The sequence below is a fragment of the Dipodomys spectabilis genome, unplaced genomic scaffold (assembly GCF_019054845.1).
Source record: "Dipodomys spectabilis isolate Male_0828 unplaced genomic scaffold, ASM1905484v1 ptg000163l, whole genome shotgun sequence".
Lineage (NCBI taxonomy): Eukaryota > Metazoa > Chordata > Mammalia > Rodentia > Heteromyidae > Dipodomys > Dipodomys spectabilis.
Window position 1 is genome coordinate 1,391,749 of NW_024870840.1, and position 23,226 is coordinate 1,414,974.

Here is a 23,226-nt window from a genome sequence, read left to right on the forward strand (position 1 = left end):
ATTTTTAAAAGGTGTATGAGTTCACACTTTAAAAATGAAAAGGAAGAAAACTGATATAGCAAACTATAGAAATGATTCCTGAAAGTCTAGTGGAAGAACAGCAAAGGGGGTAACAATGTTTGGCAAGAAATGTACTCATTACCTTACTCATGTAACGCTAACCCCTTTGTACAGCATCTTTTCAATAAAATTAAATTAAAAAAGAAAACTGAGATAAAACCTGCATAACAATATGCATAAAAGGAAGGAGCAAGAAAAATCAGGAACCTGCGCCAATATTCATATATTATGACTATATAATATTGCATTTCTACTTACCCATCCTGACATACAGGGCAAGTGTCCACCACAGGGAAAAAAAATACAATCTGTAGCAATATTAAGACTACAATGAAAATGATAAAGATAATTGCTTAAGTACAATCCCATACTGAGAAGGAACCAATATGTTAGGGAAGGAGGAGAAAGGCAGACTTCCAACAGAAGGAACAAGAAAAGAAAAACATGATAGAGAGATAAATAGAATTTGGAAAAAAATAATGTACTCTACCACATGATGACTGTTAAGATAGAACCAAAATAATCCAATTCAAGTTCTTGAAATTTTACTAGCATGCTTGAGACAGTGTTAGAACATTTTAAAGTTACTAAGCTTCTTGAAGTACCTCAGATGAAGTACTAAGACAATTGGATTACAATATAACAAAAGTTTTTTATCCATGAGGCTTTTCATTTTGTAAGTTCAGAGGCAATAATGGTGTTGGTATGCAGAACAATACTGGAGAGATAGGCAAAAGAAGCCATAAATTTCATCAATTCAACTGATGAAGATAGGGTGAAAATGAACAAAAGTATGACGCATTGATTTTTTTCTATATTTTGCAATGCACACCAAGAATGAACCTGCAAAAGAATTAGTTTTATCCAAAGATCTCTATTGCCTATATAGCAAAATCCTATATATAGCTTTCAATCATTTTAATCTTCTTTAGAAATAATGGTGCCTGGATGGAGCACTTGTCTTGCCCATCTATACCAACTTTGATCCATTTTTGAGATTTACACAAGTCCCAACAGCCACTTGTCACTTAGGCTTAAGCAGGTTGATGTGGTCAGGAAGTGATGGATGTGATAGGTTTTACACTCTAAGCATTAAATTAACAAGATTTGCATTAACACAGTTACAACATCATCACTGTCTTATACTTGATAGAAATTCTAGTGGTACAATGTTGACTTTTTTAAAAAGGTAGTACATTTTTATTTTCATTCTTCTTGTGTGCAGCTTCAATATTTAAAAAAGAATGTTGGAATTGTTTTTAAGTTTACATATCTCCTTTCTAGCAGAAGCTATGGAAGATTATCAAATAATCCCTATTGAATTATTTCTGTTATGTAATGATAAGCAAGTTCTACTACATTCCTATAAAACAATTCACTGCTAAGACCTGGAAAAATCAAAGCCACATTGGAAATCTTACAACAGAAATCAACAGATTTTACTAGCTTTTATTTAACTACTACAAGCTTTATCATGAGTTACCTATTATATAAAAATGAGCAACATGAATGGAGGTGGGAAAGGCTACTGGAATTAGGTGGACAATAATACCACATCCCCCACTGTTGTTTCTGAGTCTTGACTGTGGTTAGAGCTGATGCCAGTGTCTGAATCTGTGTCGTTTATATACGTGTTAAATACCCTTTGTGTCAAGGGCAGGACCTCTCCACTGCTAATGGGGACTTCAGATTCCTTCCCTCTGTTTTCCTTTAACTGGCATCCATCTTGGTTGCTAATGTGAAATGAATTGAGCTCCTGGGCTAGTAGTTCATATTCCTTGGCTTTCATCAGAAGCAATGAGTCACTGTATTTAATCTCCTTCTGGATGCCACTCAAGTGAGAGTGGATTTTCAAACCAGCTTTCATACTTTTCTCCAAATCACACTTAACACTTTCTAGATGAGAACTTTCCACTTCACCGACGGCTGCCCCTTCGGAATCATCCATGACTTCGAGGCAGACACTCTTGACCTCTTTCTCTATTTCTGCAGAGAGCTTATCAATGAGCATTCTGTAGTATTTCAGCCGTTCTTCCAACTGTGCGATGTCATCGCTTTCGTTCAGGTCCTCCAGAATTTGGTTTTCCTCTGACTGCAGATCGAGCTTCAGCTCAACTTCACTGAGACTGGGCATTAAATATGCATCCTGCACATAATTTTCCCCATTATTTTCTACCCGGTCGAGGTGGAATTTTGCTTCACACTTTTCAATTTCCAGGTCCAGCTCTTTCATCCGCTGCACTTGCTGATGAATGGTGTGGTCCTGAGAAATGATCAGATGAACTAATGTCTCCATATGATCGCGCTCGTGAGACGCCGTGTCCTGCTTAATCTTAGCCAGCTTCCGGAAAGTTTTTCTCACGATTCTTTTCTGTTTGTCTGGTGGTAATGTCTTCATGTAAGTGGCTGGGCTGAGCTCCCACGGTTTTTCGGTGTTTTGGACTAATTTTGTTTCAGCGGTCCTCCACAAAGGAACTGGAAGGAAAGCATCGGCTTTAACCAGAACAAATTGCATATTCGGCTGCTCATCGCCCCAAGCTTTCCACAGCTTCAAGATTCTCGTCAGCGGAGGGAGGGCGCGTTCAGAGCCTCTCCACTTCTCTACGATGCAGTAATCACTGGGCTTCCCCAGGAGAAATCGTTTTTCCCCCAAGGTAGTCTCATGTTCCTCCAGCAAAGCCTGGATGACATCAGCGGAGGTGGTGCGTTTAGTTAACCCACAAACAATCTTCTCTTCTTGGCAAACCCAAACCACGATTTCCTTCTCTTCTGATTCCATGTCTTTAGTTGGAGATCTGCAAGAAAAACAAAGTCCACTGAATTGCTGTCAACACTTTTGTGTCAAGTAGGAAAGATGGGTTAGCATTAAACTGCTTTCTAGATTTCACTCTTTTTGAGTAAGAGACACACTTTGGGATTGTGACCACCTACGGATCAGAAGATCTAATTCCTGGGGAACACACACACACACACACACACACACACATACACACACACATACACTTGTGGATAACATCTTAATTTCCTTTTTATACCCAATCTAAAAAGCAGAAAAATAGTTCTTAAAGAAGAAATATCATCAAAAACAACTGAAAGCACTTTATATTTTTCTTTGGAAGTTAACTATGATGCATATACAGAACTGTTAAGATTCTGACTATAAACAGAGAGGAGATGAAGAAGAGTTCAATGATTTTTTGGAGGGGGGCCATAACACTGGAGAAAGGACCATGGAAGCATAAGAATGGTGAGGTGTAATGGAGTCATAGAGTAAACATTTGTTGAGGATTGAAAATAGCTAATTTTTTTTAGTCAGTCAATTTCTGCCAACTAGGTGCCAGATATGTCTGAATATACTACCTTAAGGCAATATCAGAATACACAGAAAAGAGTACAGACACAGATATGTAATCAATATAGCATCAAATGGTAATAAGTGCACTGAAGAAGATAAGATGGGTGTAGGGGTAGAAAGTGTCTTGGAATGAGAGAAGGTGTCTTATATTTAGTGTTTAGGAGAGACTTCCCTATGGAGATAATCTATGAACAGGAACAAAAATGCAGTGATCTGAGATGTACACTGAAAATTCTAAAACAGAACAAAAATATAGATCATGAAGTATATTCAAAAGAATGTCCATGTACTTTGAAGTTAAAATAGTAATGTTGAGAGTTGTTGATATAAAGGAGAAAGTCATGCAGTAGGTAATGAGGTCAAGGAGAAAGGTAAAGCCTGGCAGAATATAACAAAGAGTGTGTATTTTGTTGGGATTTTAATGGGAAACTATTGGAAAATTTTAGGTGAGTATGACTGGATTTATGCTTTTTGTGTATCTGGCTGTGTTTGTGGACTATGCTGTAGAGAAGAAAAAAGTAGAGGCAAGATGACTGAATGAGAAACCTTCTACCGCACACTAAGAGATAGATTCTGTAGTATTCTGAACTAGAGTTTTACCAGCAGAGATATTTGGAAGTAGTCTATGTTTATACAAAGTTTGTTTGTTCATTTGTTTATGAAGTACTAGCCTTAAGCACAGTAAACAAACACTGTATGCTCTAGCACTGAGATAGAGCCTAAGCCCTCACAAATACAATTTGGCAGTACATTCTCTTGTAGTACAGAGGGTCTGAGTGTTCAAGTCTGTTTTCCATGAATATAACAAAAGACCAAGGCAGGTTATCTTCTAAAGGAACATGATTTGTTTTGCTTCATGGTTCTAAAAGTTCAAAGTTAAGAGGCTATGTCAGCTGATAGTGCTTCTTGCTTTTGCATGACAGTACGATCAGGATTACCTTGCCTGAAGTCCACATATAATCTTAAGAAGCCTCAGAAATCTAGTCACAAGAAAATCACTCTAATCAGCCTATACAATTCTGATCTCCTCTCAAAGTCTCACTTTCTAAAGACTATAGCCAGGCATAGTTAAAGTTGCACTCCCTTAATACTATTAATGTATAACTTAGAGGGACTTAAATACATGACATATTTAAAGCAGAGCATTAGGGGTTGTGGGTAAGCTTAGGAACAGATATCTACAGAATATAAAAAAAATAGTTTTCTTAAGGAAAAAGAGAAAGCCTCATGATGTCTAATTTATATTTTAAAGAACGTTAAGATTGTGTTCACATGAATATAAATTAAACTAACTTTGTCTTTCATAATGCAAAGAAACAAATGATCTAAAATGAATTATATTACAATATAATTTATGATGACATATGACTTTTGAAGTAGAAACTGGTTGTTGTGTAAGTTAAGTCAAACTCATTTATCATGTACTTATATTTTACCTTCAAAGCATGTTGACTCCATGAATCACACACTAAAGAATTCTCCCCCGGTTTCTAGAATCTCTTACCAATTAGAATTTATAATGTTTATGTGTTCGTAGCAAAAGTGGCTTATACTATGCTACCAACTTTATTTTAGGTGAGTTAATTATGCTGCTTATTGACCCTACTAAGATGAAAAGATAATTAGGAAAGGTACAAGAATAAGTCAGTCACAAGAAGTTAAGGTTAGGTCTATTTCCTAAAAAAGAATATACAGTACAACTTACATATTCAAATCTAGCGAGTAAAATTTTACAAAGAGTTACTCAAAATCTACAGAGGTGTGATGTTTCTTTTATAAAGTATTTTGCACAGCATGATTCAAGGTTGAATAGTGTTATTTAGATAGATGTTCATGATATCTTAACAATATTATAATTTTTAATTTGATAATTCTATATAGCAAAAGCTAGGTTCAAATTTAGGATAATAAAACTATTTTTGGCATCCTGAGTGATGGGGACCTAATACACAAAAAGTAAAGACAAGTGGACACTCAATGTAACTGATACCAATTATTGTCTTAAGTTATGCATAGATTGCACACACTACCTCAGAGACACTCTCACACATAAACAAACCTTTCTGGCTGGGTGCCAGAAAGGCACTGATTAATCACCAAGAAAAATCAAATGTGGAGCTCCAGCCTTGAGCAAAAACAAACCTTGACAGACAATGTTCAGTCCCTGTGTTCAAGATACCGACCAACAAACACACATATACATTCATACACATACACAAACACCCCTCCACACCAACAGTAACATTTCTTTGACATGAATACTACAGTCAAAATTATTTAAAACATTTTATACTATATATTGAAGAGTTTAACTTGGATAATTTGAGAAGTAGTCATTTATATTCTTTGCATTTTCCAAATGTGTAATTACAATTCATTTCACCATGATGTTTTAATAAATTATGTTAGATACAATAGCAAATAGGTATTATCAATGTCAACTTTAGGTAACATTACTAATAGCTATCATGGTTAACTTAGGATGTCCTGTCCAATTGAAAATATATAATGTCAAAGATAGCAACTATTAAATATAAATAGTCTACACACTGTTCCACACTCTGACATATATTACATCATTAATTGTTGTGATTATGTAAGGTCAATGGTAAGCTTAATGTCATTTTATAGATAAAGAAACTGAGGCAAACTGAATGTCCTCACTTTAATTAGTAGTGGATTAAGGATTCATATTCAAGCTAGAGAGCAAGCTCCAAAGTTTGAAGTTTTAGCCAGTACACTTCAAGAGAAGTTTGTACATTTAATGATTTAGGTATGTGGGTCAAATTGGAAATCAAAAGCACTACTTGTTAAAAGAACTTTTATTATATAAATTAGCCTTTGATAGCAATATACACAACTTGCCCAATCAGATCATTCAACTGATCAAGGAACAAATTTTCAAGGGGTATCCATATAGAAAAGTATGAAGGAATATGTTACCTTCTGTACCTTTCTTTTAAAAAACCAGTTTTCTGCCAGGTGCTGGTGGTTGAGGTCTGTAATCCTAGTTATACAGGAGGCTGAGATCTGAGGATCATGGTATAAAACCAGTCTGTGCAGGAAATTTTGTGATTCTTGTCCCCAATTAATCACCGAAAAGCAGAAAATGGAGCTGTGATTCAAGTGATAGAGTGCTAATTTTGAGCAAAAATGACCAGGGACAGTGGCCAAGCCCTGAGTTCAAGCCAAGTACTTTCTCTCCTCTCTCTCTCTCTCTCTCTCTCTCTCTCTCTCTGTCCCCTCTCTCTCACCCACATCCAAAATAAAACAAATTTTCTTCTTGAGCTGATACAACCTGAGCATCTCCTATAGCCAAAAACAAAAACAGAAACAAAAACAAAACAAAAAACAAAAAAGCCTTTCATATACTCAAGATCTTAAAGTAGTCCCTATGTTCCCCTTTCTGGTTGGGAAGCATCACTACTGTGCCTGTAGCTAAGGATGACACATGACCTATATACTGGAAGAGCTGGAAGAGCTGTGAATGACACTGGAAGAAGGCAAGGACTAGGAAACTGTTGCAAGTATTAGAACAGCAATAACAGTGTACTAAGTGATTCTACAATATTTCAGAGTAAGATGTTCCCTGCTTTGAAAGAATTGGGTTTTAGCCTTCTCTAGAGATGTTCTGGATCTCAGCTTCTGTAGGTACATGCCACTATTGGTCATCTAAATTCAAAATAAATAGTTTTGTTTATATATTTGTACCAGTATCAGAGCTTGAAGACTCAGGATCTGACCCTCTTGCTTGGCTAGCTTACTCAAAGCTGATGATCTATCACTTGTGTCCTGTCGCACATCCATCAAGAAAAATTTTGATTCCATGTTGCATATAAGTAGCACCCTAGAATCTCATTGACTCAAAAACTTCCTTTTAAAATGTATTTTCAAAATATGCCGATACTCATGTTTTATTGGGCCAATGATTACTAAATATTTGGAGGAATATTTTACATTAATCATTCAAACCAAGTAATTTTCAAAATTTCGGGATCTTGGCAGCACATTTAAAAGTAATGATCATTCAATACTGATGCGAGGTGATAAATTTCCCACAGCCAGCATATGCTTTATCATGTCTAAAATCTATTTTATAGAAGGTGTAGGAGTTTGATAACTCTGAGTTTCTATACTTGACAAACATTGTTATGCACCTGCTCTATATTTGGAACTGCCATGGGAACGGTGAGTCTACAAACACATGCATAATTTGTAAGGCATCATCTCCAGCGTATTGTAGAAAACCATACAATTTGGTGGAAGTGCAACACTGTTTAATGTCAGTTGTGGTACTTAGTTTCTTATTATACCAATGATCTTCAGCTGCAAAACAAATATAGACTATTGATTCATAATTTTATAAATAGAAAAAAGTTCCAAATAAAAAAATAAAGACAAGACAAAATATTCACCAAAATTAAACTAATGTAGTACTCTTAGTCAATTGTTTACAGAAATAATTAGTTCCTGTGATCATAGCCCCATACAAACCTATGAATTAGATCTGAATAAATACCCCTAAAACTGGAAATAAGAAAAATGCTCTTTTGCCCACCTTTGCATTTTTACTTTCTAGTAGAATTAATGACATCGACAAACATAAATACCTAAATGTTGAAAATATAAACTTAGACTCAATAACCTGATTTGTGATTGAGTATTTTAAACAGATCTTACCTAATAGATTCAAATCTAGGAGTTGAGACATATATCTTGCAATTTTAATGCAATAGGGGATTACTGTATATACATGTGTATGTGTATGCAGAAAACATGCTTAAAAGTATAATTTGTTTTGCTTTGTTTTTCCTGTGTGTTTTTTGAAAAGTTCGTTAGACTTTTTAGACTAGTGATTGAATATCTGAGGAAACAAATGAGGAATGATTTATCTTTTAGTTTCATATGTTTTGATCTGTGAGTGGTTGGTTCATGATTTCTGGGCCCATGTGAAGTAGTGTCAGAGTAGATGTGATAAAGCAGAGCTGTTTATCTCTTGGTAGTCAGGACATAGAGAATCAGAGGAAGTGACAGGGGGTGAGGAGCTACCTTAAAAGATATTCCTCCCAATAATTCCTTTCTCCATCCAGCTCCCTCCTGGTGACCCATTAAACTATGAACTCATGAACTGATTTATCCATGAGGAAAGTTAACACCCTCATGAGCCAATCGTCTCTCAATGTTTGGATCCATCAGCTACAAACCAAACCTTCAACATAAGAGCCTTTTAAGAGACATTGCCCACAGAAAACAAAACAGGGAATAAACAGATACACATTATACTAGTCATAAAACCATCTACACAACATACCATAATCAAATAAAAACTAACACCACCACCTAGCTTTATCCCATTTTAACCCTGAAAGAACTCACTTTTATTTCCTTTTCTTTTTTTTTTTTGTTGGTCGTGGGGCTTGAACTCTAGGCCTGGGTGCTGTCCCTCAGCTCTTCAGCTCAAGGCAAGCGCTCTACCACTTGAGCTACAGCGCCACTTCCGGTTTTCTGTTGGTTTATTGGAGATAGGAGTCTCACGGTCTCTCCTGCCCGGGCTGGCTTTGAACCACAATCCTCAGATCTCAGCCTCCTGAGTAGCTAGGATTACAGGCGTGAGCCACCAGCGCCCGGCTTATTTCCTTTTCTTAACCCAGTGTTTTACTTCCATTCATAAACTCCCTGACAGTATGTCTAATGCTATTTTTTTCTTTTCAGCCCAGCATACTTTGCACCTGTTCTCTCAATTGTATTTAACAGATAAATTGCTTTTTCTGCCATGTTTGAAATATTTAATCGGTTAATGCTTCCAAGCTCCCACACTTACTTCCCCTTTGGCATGTTCCTTGGCTTGCACCATTCCTAAATTTTAGAACTCACATAAACAATAGCTGCAAATATTACAATTAATTTATAGATGAAGAGAACTGAGACAAGGTGAGTGTAAATAACTTCCTCAAATCACTAAATTAAGAAGAATTAGTATTCCTTCCAACTCTGGCTTTAGATGATAGCATACATGGTAATGATTACAATAGTCTTTCTGACTTTATACTTATAAACCCTGCCTAGTTTATAAACTGGTTCTATTTCTATATTTCTCTTTAAATTATTTTCTTGGATTCCAATCCATTTTTCTTATGAAATTAACTTTTCATGCTATCATCAACCAAATATTTGGTTTTCAGTAAGATATTTATGTTTATACATTCACCTTCCTCGATCTCTCATTCCTCCATGAAATCGTACATTATAAAGTAAAATATCAAGACTTACACATATCCTGAAGTGAGCAGGAACAGCAATTGAAGGTCAAAAACGGTTATTTACTGACTGATGATTAATTGACTATGGTGGTTCCCAGAGTAGTACTCTCTAGTTACTCTTGGAGAATATGGCTAATTGGTGAACAAACCATTGTAATTTTCTTGAGCATGTTAGTTTTGTAAATGGGGATTGTTTAAATTATAGAATTTAAAATGTATTTCTGCTAAGCATGATGGTACAAATATATAATCAGCTATCAGGAAGCAAAGTTTAAGAGTGTAGTCAGAGTCTAGTCCCGGCAAAACCATGAAATACTACTTGAAACATAAAGCAGTAAGTGCTGGACTTAAGTGATGGAATTCTTGCCTAGCAAATACAAGGCCCTGAGTTTCACCTCTACCAAAAATAAACGTAAAGGAACAAAATAAAATAAATTACTTCTGCATCACATGATAGAATAAGAACATTTGCTCAATAACACACATTTATAAGAAAAAGCATCACAGTCATATTTAATACATGCCACTTTAAGCTTAAGATTTTAGATGTTAGAGGTATGGCTTAAGTGGTACAGCCTCTGCCTAGCAAATTAAAGCCTCTGAGTTCAAACCCCATTACCACCAAAAAAAAAAAAGATTTTAGATGTTAATTCATGTCATTTTAAGTTTAAAATTTTAGATTAATTCAATAACAATTCTTTCCTGCAATCTGTATGTAGAAAAGAGACTCCAACAACCAGAATCTAATCAGGTAATCACTTCAAACTACAGTACTTAGCATTTTTAATATATTATAACCATGAAGTGTTTTGATTAAATTATATAACCAGACAGAGCTGAACCCGTTATCTGCATGACCACAGAAAGAAAAGTAATTTACCACATATCCACTTAAGCAGGCACTTTTAAACAATAGCAAAATATAAATGTTTAATTTGGTTTTCATCATGTTGAAAGGGGTAGCTTACATTTCGGTCTGATTAGCACACTACAATCAATAAATCTTAAATAATATACAGATTTCTTTTTATTCTCATAAGGAATTAATTTTAAAGAATATAGATATTTACTTTTATTTCAATATTTATTGGAAATAGAGTGAAACCCCGGTTGTCTTTAGTTTTTTGGAACTTGTTTGTCTACTTCCAAAACCACTAGTAACAGATGAGAAATACTCTTAATCATCTCTAAAATATGAATCTCACCACTACATAACTAGTTCACACAATAATCTTTTACAATATTTTAGAAAGGAAATTGAAAGAAAAGTAATTTTGAAACACTATTCAACAGGTTTTATTAGACACGATAAACTGCATCTATAATTATGTAGTGTGTATTTATAATTTTTCTTATGCAGGTGCCATTTTTATGCTTTAAATCATGTTTCAATATATTAAATATTTAAGATTATCATATTAATATTCTGATTTGTTGTTTAGCTCACTTTTATTTAAAATATTTAATTATGGTGAAGATATTTGGAAATAATATACACACAAAAGTTTTTAAAGTAATAATTCTATGGTTCATTATGGTTTTTTAAAGTTGATTTTTAGTCCAGGATATGGAAATACGTTTTGGAGGCTTTTGTTTTATTTTCTTTTTCTCCTGTTTGTTCATTTATCTGTCTTTGGGATAGATAAGGGGGCACAGAAATGGAGGGACTAAGGGTAAACAAATGAAGTAATGGTACTCACTGAACACTATACTGAAAATGAACTATATAGATTGTGTTTTTATAGTCTCTAAATCAATTATAAGCATGTATCATTCCCTCAAATGAAAGCTATTTGTTAGGATTGTGTACATATGTATTTGTATTGAAATCAGAGTGATTCGGGTACTCAGTAGGCACTGGGTTGAAAGTGAACTACACAACTTGTGGTGGAGACTGGAGAGAAAATCTGGGAGAGACGAAAGAGGTGACATTGTGCACAAAGAAATGTCCTTATTCCCTGACTAATGAAACTGTAATCTGTCTGTACATCAGCTTTATAACAATAATTAAAAACATTTTAAAAGTTGCTTTCCTTTCTGCAATATTAATGACATTTATTTTGAAATATTTGTAAAAGTATATAGCAGGAAATTGTAAATTTAATTAGTACTATCCTTGATTGACATTTTCGGATTCTCATTAAGTAATTTTGTCCAGTCATTTAGATTCTTTCCTGCAATGTCTAAAAATGTTGTTAATATCAAATATGAAAAAGCAGAGAACTTTCACAATTGTAAAACCTCCTGTGTAAAAACACATTACTAACAAAAATAATAAAGTACACCTCTATATTTTTCTAATGCAGACAGGGAGTAGTTTTTTTTGTATATTTTTATTCATTGTCTTCTGGTTCACAATATTATTTTGCAAATATTTTCTTATCCCACAATATTATTTCATCTGTTTCAACCTGTTTGAATTTCCATATCAATATAAAATAACTTTTTACCTCATAAAGTGCATTTTTAAGTTCATGCATATTTTGTATCACAAATGAGCCAGGAATGTTCTTAATGTTCTCTTAATTCTCTGATTTTATATGGATACCATATATCTCAGTGAAAAGACATACATATACATGATTATCCTTGAGAAAATTTTTATTCATATTTAAAATGTAAGAATATCTTTATATTATTATTTTAGGATACATTCATTGTATCTTCAACTAAATAACTACTACTCACAAAACAACAAAAATAAGTTGTAACTTATATCAGGAGTTTGAGGCTTGAACTCTTGCTCTCACTCCACTTTTCTGCTCAAGATTGTTGCTCTACCACATAAGCTAAACCTTCACTTCGCACTTTTCTATAGCAGTAAGTTCACTTCGCACTTTTCTATAGCAGTAAGTATCTTCAATTTGTCTGCTTGAGCTGGCTTCAAACTTCATTTCTCAGATTTCAGATACGATTGTAGGTATGGGCCACTAGCACCTCAAAAATCATGAAGGTTTAAGATGAAGTGCTCTATTGAAGACTCAATAAAACATATTTTCACAGAATTGGGGTTAAGTGTGAAGCAAGGGAAAAGTTGGAGATGATGAAAGAAATTTGGCATTATAAAGTTTTGCAAAGAAAGAAGGTTGAAGTTGGCATATCGTTGGCATATCGAGCAATAGCATTTCTTCCTAATATGCAGTAGACTCAAAACTTAGTTAAAATATGACACTCAAAAGTTATTAAAACATGCCAGGCACTGTGGCTCACGCCTGTAATCCTAGCTACTAAGGAGGCTAGGATCTGACTATAGGGGTTCAAACCTAGTCCACACAGGAAAGTCCATGAGACTCATCTCCAATTAGCCACTAGAAAACCAGAAGTAGCCTTGTAGCTCAAAATGTAGACCACTAGCATTCAGCAAAAGAGCTCAGGGACAGTGTCCAGGTCCCAAATTCAAATCTGACCACCAACAAAAACAAAACAAATAAAACAAAACAAAAGAAACAAAATTATTAAAATAACTTTCACATGTAGTAACAAGAACCATTTTCAAGCAATCTTATACCAAAGGAAATCACATTTCAAAGCCTAAGAATCATTATAATATAATTGAAAATGCTTACCTTATAAAAATATACATCTGAAGCTCTATAGTGGAGATGAACACTAGAATGTAATCTACAAACATTTGTAAAAAAGACTTTGAAGTCTGAAGGATATTTTTGTTTTTTCCCATACAACCTATGCAAGAATGTATATCTTTGGCCACCATTGAAAGTATGATGCAAACTCAATCGAGCTATCATGGAGAGTAATGATTCTAAATGTAGTTTCTTTATTACTTGGGCCTCTAAAGAACAAAACTTCAGTCATATTAGAATTTTTCAGGTCTAAGCAACTGATGGCATCCATACCTGGAGACTGTAAAGGGCACCTCCATCAAGAAGAAAGAACTGTGAAACTTAATACAGATTTGAGGACTGGGTGTCTATTCAAGAATAAAGTTCCTATTTTGCTTTTATTAACATCAATTTTTTTAAGATGACTATTCTTTTTGGTTTTCTATTGGGGTAATGTTTCTTCCCCTGAAGATATTTGGCACTATGGGTCCAATTTAGTTTTCACAATCAGATTACAAATTACTACTGGCATCTGTTAGGTAGAGGCCAATAACATAAATATCAATACAGAAATTAGCCCCTCATAGTAGGATTCTTTTTAATCTCAATAGTGGCACAATTAAGAATCTTGTTGCAGATTTAAAACAAGATGGTCTTTCATCAGTGGTTCACTTTAGCATGTTTTTCTTACAAACAAAAATAACAAAGAATAAGTCTCAAATATTATAGCATATATGTTGATGAAAGTTGATGTTCTAATCAATGAAATAAGACATAACTTTATTTTGCTTTATTTTATGCCATAACCAAAGGGTTATGCTGGATATTATTAATCTTGCCCAACTGGATTTCCTGTCAGTTCTGGAGGTGATAGTTGCAATGCTATAATTCTATGCTGTAAAAATACAAGCATCTAGAATAGAGCCTATTTTAGTTCCAGAAAAACTTACGTTCACAACTTTTAAATCTTCTTCCATCTTAAGAAGAATATCTATCCATTAAATCTGGGATGTGAGTTGTGGAATGGCGAGAAGATTGTGGATAAAGAGATATGCTGGAAATGAACCAGGCAACTTCAATGAAGAATTATGGCAGACACAGAAAGTCAGCAGAGTAGATTATCATTGCATGTCTCTCTTCTTCCTCACAGTCTCTTTCCCTTAAGACATGGGCCAAGCAAAAGTTCCTAGGTAGTCAGAACTTAGAGAAGATATAGAATAAGAGAAAATTGGCAGCATTTATTGAATGAATAGGAGATCCCCAGAGACAACAGTGGGAAACGATGAGGGGGAAAGGTCTATGCAGTTAATTGCTTGTTCCTCTTGAGAGACAGGCATGGAAGATTGGATGTCAGACAGCCTTTAGAAGTACTTTTGTAGCAAATCTATAACAAATAGAAGATTATTTTCCTTTCATCACCCAGAAAAAATCTGGAATCTTATTCTCTCTAAAATCCATATTATTCACGAGTTGAGAACAAAATGGTATGCTTCCAATAAGAAAATTCAAAATGACCAATTCATTCTCATACCTAAGAATATTTACCTCCTTATGGCCTTTTCTCATGTGTATAAAAACAATATTATCAATAAACAGAATAACAATTTTCACAAACATTGTAATGGTTATTTACATTGAAATTTTCCTTGTTTTAAGTGATTTCTATAATATGTTATATTCCCTATGATTTCTAGCCTTTTAAAACTGGAATTATAAGTTATACCACTAAGTGACATTTCCAATTTACCTAATAGTTTTGATAACGTTATTTGTAAGTACAAGCCCATATATCTAGAAACATAAGATAACACTTAAGCAAAATTAAAATGAGTAAAGCAGCTAATCATTGAGGAAACTCTGGCTCACAAACTAACTTACAGAAAACACCCCTGAAAGTAACAATTTTTGGATCAAAATACTCCAGTCCTCTGATAAGCAGAAGAGATAAGCATAATATTCTTGTCCATAAATAACACAGATATTTTCAAAGGCCATTGAGAAGACTTGAGTCATTGTTTTGGTAGAGAAAACATGGGAAATTAGTGATACCAAACAGTCTCCTCCAAATAAAAACAATATATTTCTGAATTTTTTTGAAAATTGGATTCCTTAAGATAATATTTTTTATAATAAGACAAATGGCAAAACAGCAATAAAGACAAATGATAAAATACAATTCTCTGAAACCTACATTTTATAATCATCTAGATATGTATTTACTAGTTTTATGCCCTAGTAATGCAACTTTATTTTCTTATGAAGTGATACTATAAACCAGCCATGCAGGAAAAGACCAGCCATCCCTGGGCATTCCACACCTGCAAGGTAGTTGTATACCTAATTCCCATAAACAAAGAAAGGGCAAGGAATGTGTGAAGAATGTGTATGAGAGACTACTGGGGGTTGAGTAAACTAGGCTCATAGTTCAGATTCCGGAAATTGGTTATAATCAAAATGTAAATATTTAACATGTAGTTTTCATCAGGTCAACTGCTGAGAAAATCACTAATGGACTTGGAAATTCTAGATTTACTTCCCAGGTTTATCTGTTCCTATGCTTGGTAAAATACCTGGTGTTTCCTCATTGATTTCTGTTTTGCAGAGAAATACTTTGCAACAAAGTCTATTTATTTAAAAAAAGAAACTTCCCTGGCCACAATATTTTATTTAATAAAAGTTGTAGTTATTTCTACAGCATTTCTATAAGCATTTGTTTCCCTTTTGTTGGTGTGTATGCATAGACTATTTGTTTTATTACATGTACTATCCAGTTTAAAAATGTCAGCCGCTAGTCATGTTACCTAGAATGCATTGACTATTATACATATCTAAAGCTGGAGTTAAATTGAGAATTTTGCAAGGGACAGATTCCAAAATTTTTTCTCCTTGGGTATATAAACATTCAGAAATGTCATGGTTGACACATTTAGCTGCTGGACATTGTTTTTCTCCTTTGTTGCTGCTTCTGATTTCTGTACCTTTTGTCTTGTGTGTAAGGTTATCTGTTTGGGGGAGGGTACAGGGAGCACAGAAATGGTGTGACAAATACAGCATTGATATTCACTAGACACCATGTTGCAAATGCACTATATAACTTGTGAGGGAGGGAGATTGGAAGGGAAAAAATACTGGGAGAAAATGAAGGAAGAGGTGACACTGTTCAAAAATAAATGTATTCATTACCTGAATTATGTAACTGTTTTCCCTCTGTACATAACCTTAAGAAGAATACACTTAAAAAAAAGGTGAGAGAAAATCAAGAAGGTACACATTTATAAATACACATATGTGTATCTGTGAATATGTGTTGGCATATCTGATTAGTGCCAGAAATGTGGAAGATTGAAAAATATCCAGCAGAGCAGCTGCTAACATAAGGAGACTTCTTTTATTTTTGCTTTTCATTTTCTCAGATACTCCAAACAATAAGCATGGCTTCCAGCTAAAAGCTTTATTGAAAATAACGAGCTTGCTGGGCCTTGGTGGCTCACGCCTGTAATCCTAGCTACTCAGGAGGCTGAGATCTGAGGTTTAAAGCCAGCCCAGGCATAAAAGTCCCCAAAGCCAGCCCAGGCATAAAAGTCCCCAAAGCCAGCCCAGGCATAAAAGTCCCCGTGAGACTCTCATCTCTAATTAACTGCTAGAAAACTGGAAGTGGAGCTGTGGCTCAAAGTCATGGAGTGTAAGTCTTCAAAGAACTTGGGGACAGAGCCCAGGCCAGGAGTTCAAGCCCTGTGACTGACAAAAAAAAGGAGGAGGAGAAGCAGGAGGAGCAGGAGAAGGAGGAAGAGCAGGAGGAGCAAGAGCAGGAGGAGGAGGAGAGGAAGAGGGAGAGGGAGAGGGAGAAGAGGAAGAGGAGGAGGAAGAAGAGGAGGAGGAGGAGGAAAGAAAGAAAGAAAGAAAGAAAGAAAGAAAGAAAGAAAGAAAGAAAGAAAGAAAGAAAGAAAGAAAGAAAGAAAGAAAGAAAGAAAGAAAGAAAGAAAGAAAGAAAGAAAGAAAGAAAGAAAGAAAGAAAGAAAGAAAGAAAGAAAGAAAGAAAGAACGAAAGAAAAGAGAATCAGGGGCTGGGAATGTGGCTAGTGTTGAGTGCTTGCCTAGCATTCATGAAGGCCTGGGTTTGATTCCTTAGTACCACATAAACAGAAAGAGCAAGAAGTGGTACTGTGGCTTCAAGTATTAGAGTGCTAGCCTTGAGCAAAGAAGCTCATGGAGAGTGCCCAGGCTCTGAGTCCAAGCCCTAGAATGGGAAAAAAAAAAATCAGCTTTTCATATGAAGTACCAATCAATTACTTAAAGCACAATTTCAAACCGATAGATTGTGGAAACAAAAGAGTATTTCCAAGTCTGTCTTGTTCTTCTGGTAAGAAAAAGTAAAGGCACGGAAAAACATGGCTGATCAGAGAAACCCACATGTTTTATGAATAAAAAATATTCCAGGTCAGCTGGGTGCTGGTGGCTCACGACTGTAATCCTAACTACTCAGCAGGCTGAGATCTGAGGATCGCTGTTCAAAGCCAGCCCAGGCAGAAAAGTCTGTGAGACTCTGATCTCCAATAAACCATTAGAAAACTAGAAGTGGCGCTGTGGCTCAAGCGGTAGCGTGCTCTCCTTGAGCTGAAGAGCATAGGGACAGCGCCCAAGTCCAGAGTTCAAGCCCCATGACCGACAAAAAACAAAAAAATTCCAGGTCCACTTTTCTCCCCAAGGTTAAATTATTTACTGTGCTTTGATTTTTCATCTCCATCTCTACTACAATCTCAATTAATACAACTTATACTATATTTCCAAACTTCTTTTCTTCCATTTCCATCATTACCATAACACAGCATGAGAATTTCATGTTACCACACAATCCTGCTCAATAGTAATATCTTTACAAGCTCCAATGCCATCTGTAGTCGCTCTTCTAACCCACTGTAGTGATTGCCACCCATTCTCACTCTTCTTCTTATTATTATCAGCAAGTTCAACTACCAAATCCAGTAGCTTTTTTCAGAATTCCTGTGATCTGGCTACTTTGTAGTATAATGTTCTGTGGCTTCTCGGTCCTTTTCTAGAAGCATTCTTGCTACAATGATACTCTCATGTGGTTTTCCTTTACTTTTCCGGTCTCCTTCTACTTTCCCACATGTATTTTAATTTCTACACATCTTCATTAGATGTGGTGTCATGCAAAACAAATATTCACATGGCCAACCCCAACTCTTTTTATTGTTTGCCTATTAATGAAAGTGGTTTATATGTCAACCATTTGAATAGATTTGATGACGTAGTATGGCCTAAAGACCATGAAATGTTGTCATTTGCAGATAAGTGGATAGAACTAAAGAACATGTCAAGTGAAATAAACCAAGCTCTAATAGCCAAATACCATAAGTGTGTTCATATATAAAATGTAGCCATAAAATGATGATGATGATGATGATGATGATGATGATGATGATGACAATGTCATAAATAAAAAGGGGACTATCTGGGGGAAGGAGTCAGTGGGATGGGGAAGGAAAGAGAAAGTATTGCAGGGTTAACAGGATCAATGTAACTCTAAAACACTGAAAAGTAGGAGGGGCGGCTGATTAAGGAAGTATAACAGAGGGGATAAACTTGTTCAAAGCACCCTGTACACACCAATAGAATTATCACAATAAGACCACCTTGTACTATTTTTGCTTTCTAATAAAACTGGCAATAAAATTACTTTTCCAAAGTTAGCAGACTATTGTTTGAAACCTCAAGTCCACTTTTGTACCTTCCATGATTAAAATCAAAAAGTGATTACCAAGTCTTACATTTGAAGTTTATCTTTCTCTTCTCCTTTCCCACCCTCCATCCCTCCACCCTTCTGTTCCTTCCCTATCTTCCTTTCTTCCTTCCTTTTCTCTTCTCTGTTTCTGAGATTCCTTCATCAGATTCTTCCAGCTCATCCTCAAGCATTCTTTCACATAAACCTTGGGGCACACATTCCACACCTCTTGCTGATCTCTGAGAGATCTAGTAAGCTAACTCATGAATATTTTTTACTAATTCCTAGACTGGATTGATCTGCAACTTCTATGCTTTCATACTGACTGGCTTTTCTGTTCTGTTGTCTTCAGACACCTCTTTCCTAATTTCTCCATGTAAGCCTTTCTCTGCTTCAAATACTTCACTTGGAAAATATCCTGGTTGTCTTTGAATAACCTAACACCAGAAGAAAGTGATATTGTTCTTTGAGTTTCCTTTTGAGCAATCTTGAGGTTTGAACCCTGGGCCTCAGGCTTACTCTCTGCCAATTGAGCCATGCCTCATTCCAGCCCAATCTTGATATTTCCACAAGATTCAAGGTACTCTCGGTAACAGCACTTAACTATTTACCTGATATGTTTGCTGTTGTGCTAATTTTCCATTCAAAGCTGAGGCTGAATTTTTCACCTTTGCAACCTAAAAGCCAAATGAATAGACTTTTTTTTCCTTGTTAAAAATGTGGGTGGGATGAGAGACAAAAGAGGCAATTGCTGGGAGAGAAATGATGGATATTTCTCAGTTGCCAACCTAGGTCAGGAGATCTGAATAGAGGCTGAGGGATTGTAATGTCCCTGCCCACTTCTTTTTCTAATGAAGTTTGTTGAAACACATGTATGCCTATTTCATTACATATTGTCAATGGCTATTTTCACACTACAATGATGGAGAGATTAGTTGAGATACTAACATTGCAGCAAGAAAAATATAAAACACTTTTCATGCATAGCCTTTCACATAAAGAATTTGCTAACTCCTAACCTCAATACTATAATTGCACCAAAAAGCTAAACTTTATTTGTAATGTTTTAGTGTTAGTAGTTCTGAGGTTTGAACTCAGGGTTTTGTGATGACTAAATATTTTACTACCACAGTCCTCTTTGCTTTAGTTTAGTTTAGTATTTTTTTTTTCTTTAGATAGAGTGTCTTGTTACCTGGAATAGGCAAAAATCTCTTATCTAATAAACTAAAATTCTCTTATCTAAGCCTCCTGCATAGTTAGGATTGAAGGCATGTATTACCAGTTTATTTATTGAAATGGTGGTCTCACTAAATTTTCCCATGCTGATCTTGAGCTTGAGCTACAATCCTTTCTACATCCACCTACCAAATAGCTGGGATTACAGGGAGGATCTGTGTCCCTGTCCTTACATTTACTGTCATTTTTTGTTTTTGTTTTTGTTTTTTGTTTTTTTTTTGTTTTTTTTTTTTGGGTCCGGTCATGGGGCCTAAACTCTGGGCCTGGGCGCTGTCCCTCAGCTCTTCAGCCCAAGGCTAGCACTCTACCACTTGAGCCACAGCACCACTTCCGGCTTTTTTTCTTATGTGGTACTGAGGAATCGAACCCAGGGCCTCCAGCATGCAAGGCAAGTGCTCTACCACTGAGCCACATTCCCAGCCCCTACTGTCATTTTTAATGATAAAACATTCCTGAACTTCAATATTTTCACATGTATCCTGCCTAAGGTTTCCTAGGAGATAAGTAGGTAATAACACAAAAGAAACCTAAAATAAATAAATAAAATAAAATAACACAAAAGAAACCTACAATCTAGTGGAAGTCATGGTAGAATTTGAAAGCAATTTCCGTCAAAGGTAATAATTAAAGCATTATTATAAAGGGAGCTACTTCATGTAGGATTAACATAGGATTAGTCAGCTTGAAGGGCCTGACTGGAACCAGTGAGCTTTGCTGTGAAAGCCACACTCCAGGTGCAGTGTGCTCCAAATCAATCAGCCTCACATGGCTGAGCAGGAATGAGAGCAGGCTGGATGAATGGCAGCTTTCACAGCCCCTTCTCAGGTGCAGCATGGCCAAATACCAGGTGTTTGGAGGTGGAATATTTGGTAACATGTGTCATCTTGAATATTTACCATTCATTATGGAGCTATTCCCTCCTTAAAAATTGTCCTTCTGCTCCTTATGATGACATACCTATATCCTCAGTTACTCAGGACCATTGATTCTTTTTGCTTTCTTTCCATCCTGACCATTGTTCCTGCCCACTGAATTCTTAGAAATGCTGTCACCATAGCAACTCATGTTCCCCTTCTTCACTTTGTGTGTAAAACATCTCTTGAGCTGAGTGCCGGTGGCTCATGTCTGAAATCCTAGCCACTCAGGAGGCTGAGATCTAAGGATTGCGAGTTGGAGCCAACCCAGGCAGGAAAGCCAGTGAGACTTTTCTCTCCAATTAATTATTCAGTAAAAGGCAGAAGTAGCTCTATGGCTCAAGTGGCAGAGCACTAGCCTTGAACCAAAGAAGCTCAGGGACAGAACTCAGGCCCAGACTGCCAAAAAAGCAAAAAAAAAAAAAAAAAATCCCTTGAACTCTCTGCTAATAAATGCACCAATGTTCTTTCTCTGGTTACCATGGTTAATCTTCACGGTATGTAATCACCATGTTACTCCCTTGCTCACAGATTTGCAATGGTCCCTTGCACATGTTTTTGACCAACTACAGGGTGTGATAAGGTCAAAGCCTTTGTATTCCTTCTAATTCTTCTTTACCTGTCACGTTCTTTTCCTCATTGGCTAGCATTCAAATCTTGGATTTCAGTTAGGGTCCAGCTCTACTGCTACTTTTTGAGACTGGCAGAGGAGTGCTATATTGTCATTGTCATCCATTATGCTTCCAAACTTGTGCCTCTAGTTCTTCGCTTCAGGTTCCAGTATTTTGGTAAACATCTCCACTTGGATAATAATTAGGAATCTGAAACCAGCAAGGCCCAAACACAGCTATGAATTTCCTACACAATCTCTTCTTGCTGTTAGACCCTTTACTCTCTATTCTTCCTTTTTTTCTTCTATAACTGCAAGTTCTATTTCATCTCAGTGACTTTATGTTTTCTGTTCCAGCTGCTGAAATTAAGTTTCCTTCCAGGAAACTTAATGCCCAATCTTATTTTTTCATTCAAGTCTTAAATCACTTTTCAAACCACTTTTCATTCTTTGCAGCACTTCATTCCCCTTCATTCTCGCATTCATCACCACTTGAGACTTCTGATCAAGTTCTCATTCTTGTATTATTGGTCAATTTACCACTTCTGCATGGTCAATGAGAGCAGAAATTTATTCCTACTCGTTTATCTCTAAAATCTAAAATAATATATGACACATATGACAAGGTTAACACATATCTGTTGTTGATTAGATGGATTTTAATAGGACATTTTACTTCATCTGATTTAATTTCAATTATTTCCATTAACTATTGAATTCTATAAAATATAGTGTATAAAGGAATTATCAAAATTATTTTTATAATGAACACCAAAATGTAGAGTTCATTTAACATTGCTGGATTAATTAATCATGAATCATCATCTTGAATCACAAACAACAGGAAATAGACACAAGTATACACATATACATATAAATACACAGATATGTACAAAGACTACAAATCTGACAGGCTAGACAGCTGTGTACAGCTTATGTATTTTATAAGGTTACTTTCTACTTAATCCTTTCAATTGTGATTAGAGTAAGTTCTCTAAATTAAAAGCAGAACCAGCTGGGTGCTGATGGCTCACAGCTATAATCCTAGGTATTCAGGAAGCTGAGATCTGAGGATAGTGGTTCAAAACCAGCCCATACAGGAAAGTCTGTGAGATTCCCATTTCCAATTAACCACCAAGAAACCAGAAGTAGAGCTGTGGCTCAAAGCTGTAGAGAGCTAGCCTTTAGCGGAAAAGTGCAGGGGCAGCTCACAGGCCCTGAGTTCAAGCCCCACAAACCAACAAAAATGTAAAAAAAAAATCAGAGCTACTAAAAAACCATCACATTTTATAAACTTATTTCAACTGGATGCTAAGTGGTTCATGTCTGTTATCCTAGCTACTCAGGAGTCTGATATCCAAAGGAACATGAGAACATCCAGCCAGAACATGAAAGTCTATGAAACTTCATCTCCAAAATAATTACCATAAAGAACCTGGTTAAAGATAGACTCAACTAAGCAAGCCAGCTAAGCAAGTAAGAGGC

The 23,226-nt window shown here is 35.7% G+C and overlaps 1 protein-coding gene across 1 annotated transcript in view; it reads right to left on the bottom strand.

The window, feature by feature from the left end:
- Positions 1-1,281: 1,281 nt before the first annotated feature.
- The window catches only part of Rassf9 (Ras association domain family member 9), a 31,897-nt gene continuing 9,952 nt past the window's right edge, over positions 1,282-23,226 (bottom strand). Inside the window, exon 2 of the mRNA XM_042693196.1 lies at positions 1,282-2,855. Coding sequence (XP_042549130.1) covers positions 1,595-2,855 — 1,261 coding nt within the window. The 3' untranslated portion in view covers positions 1,282-1,594. The remainder of the gene's footprint in view (positions 2,856-23,226) is intronic.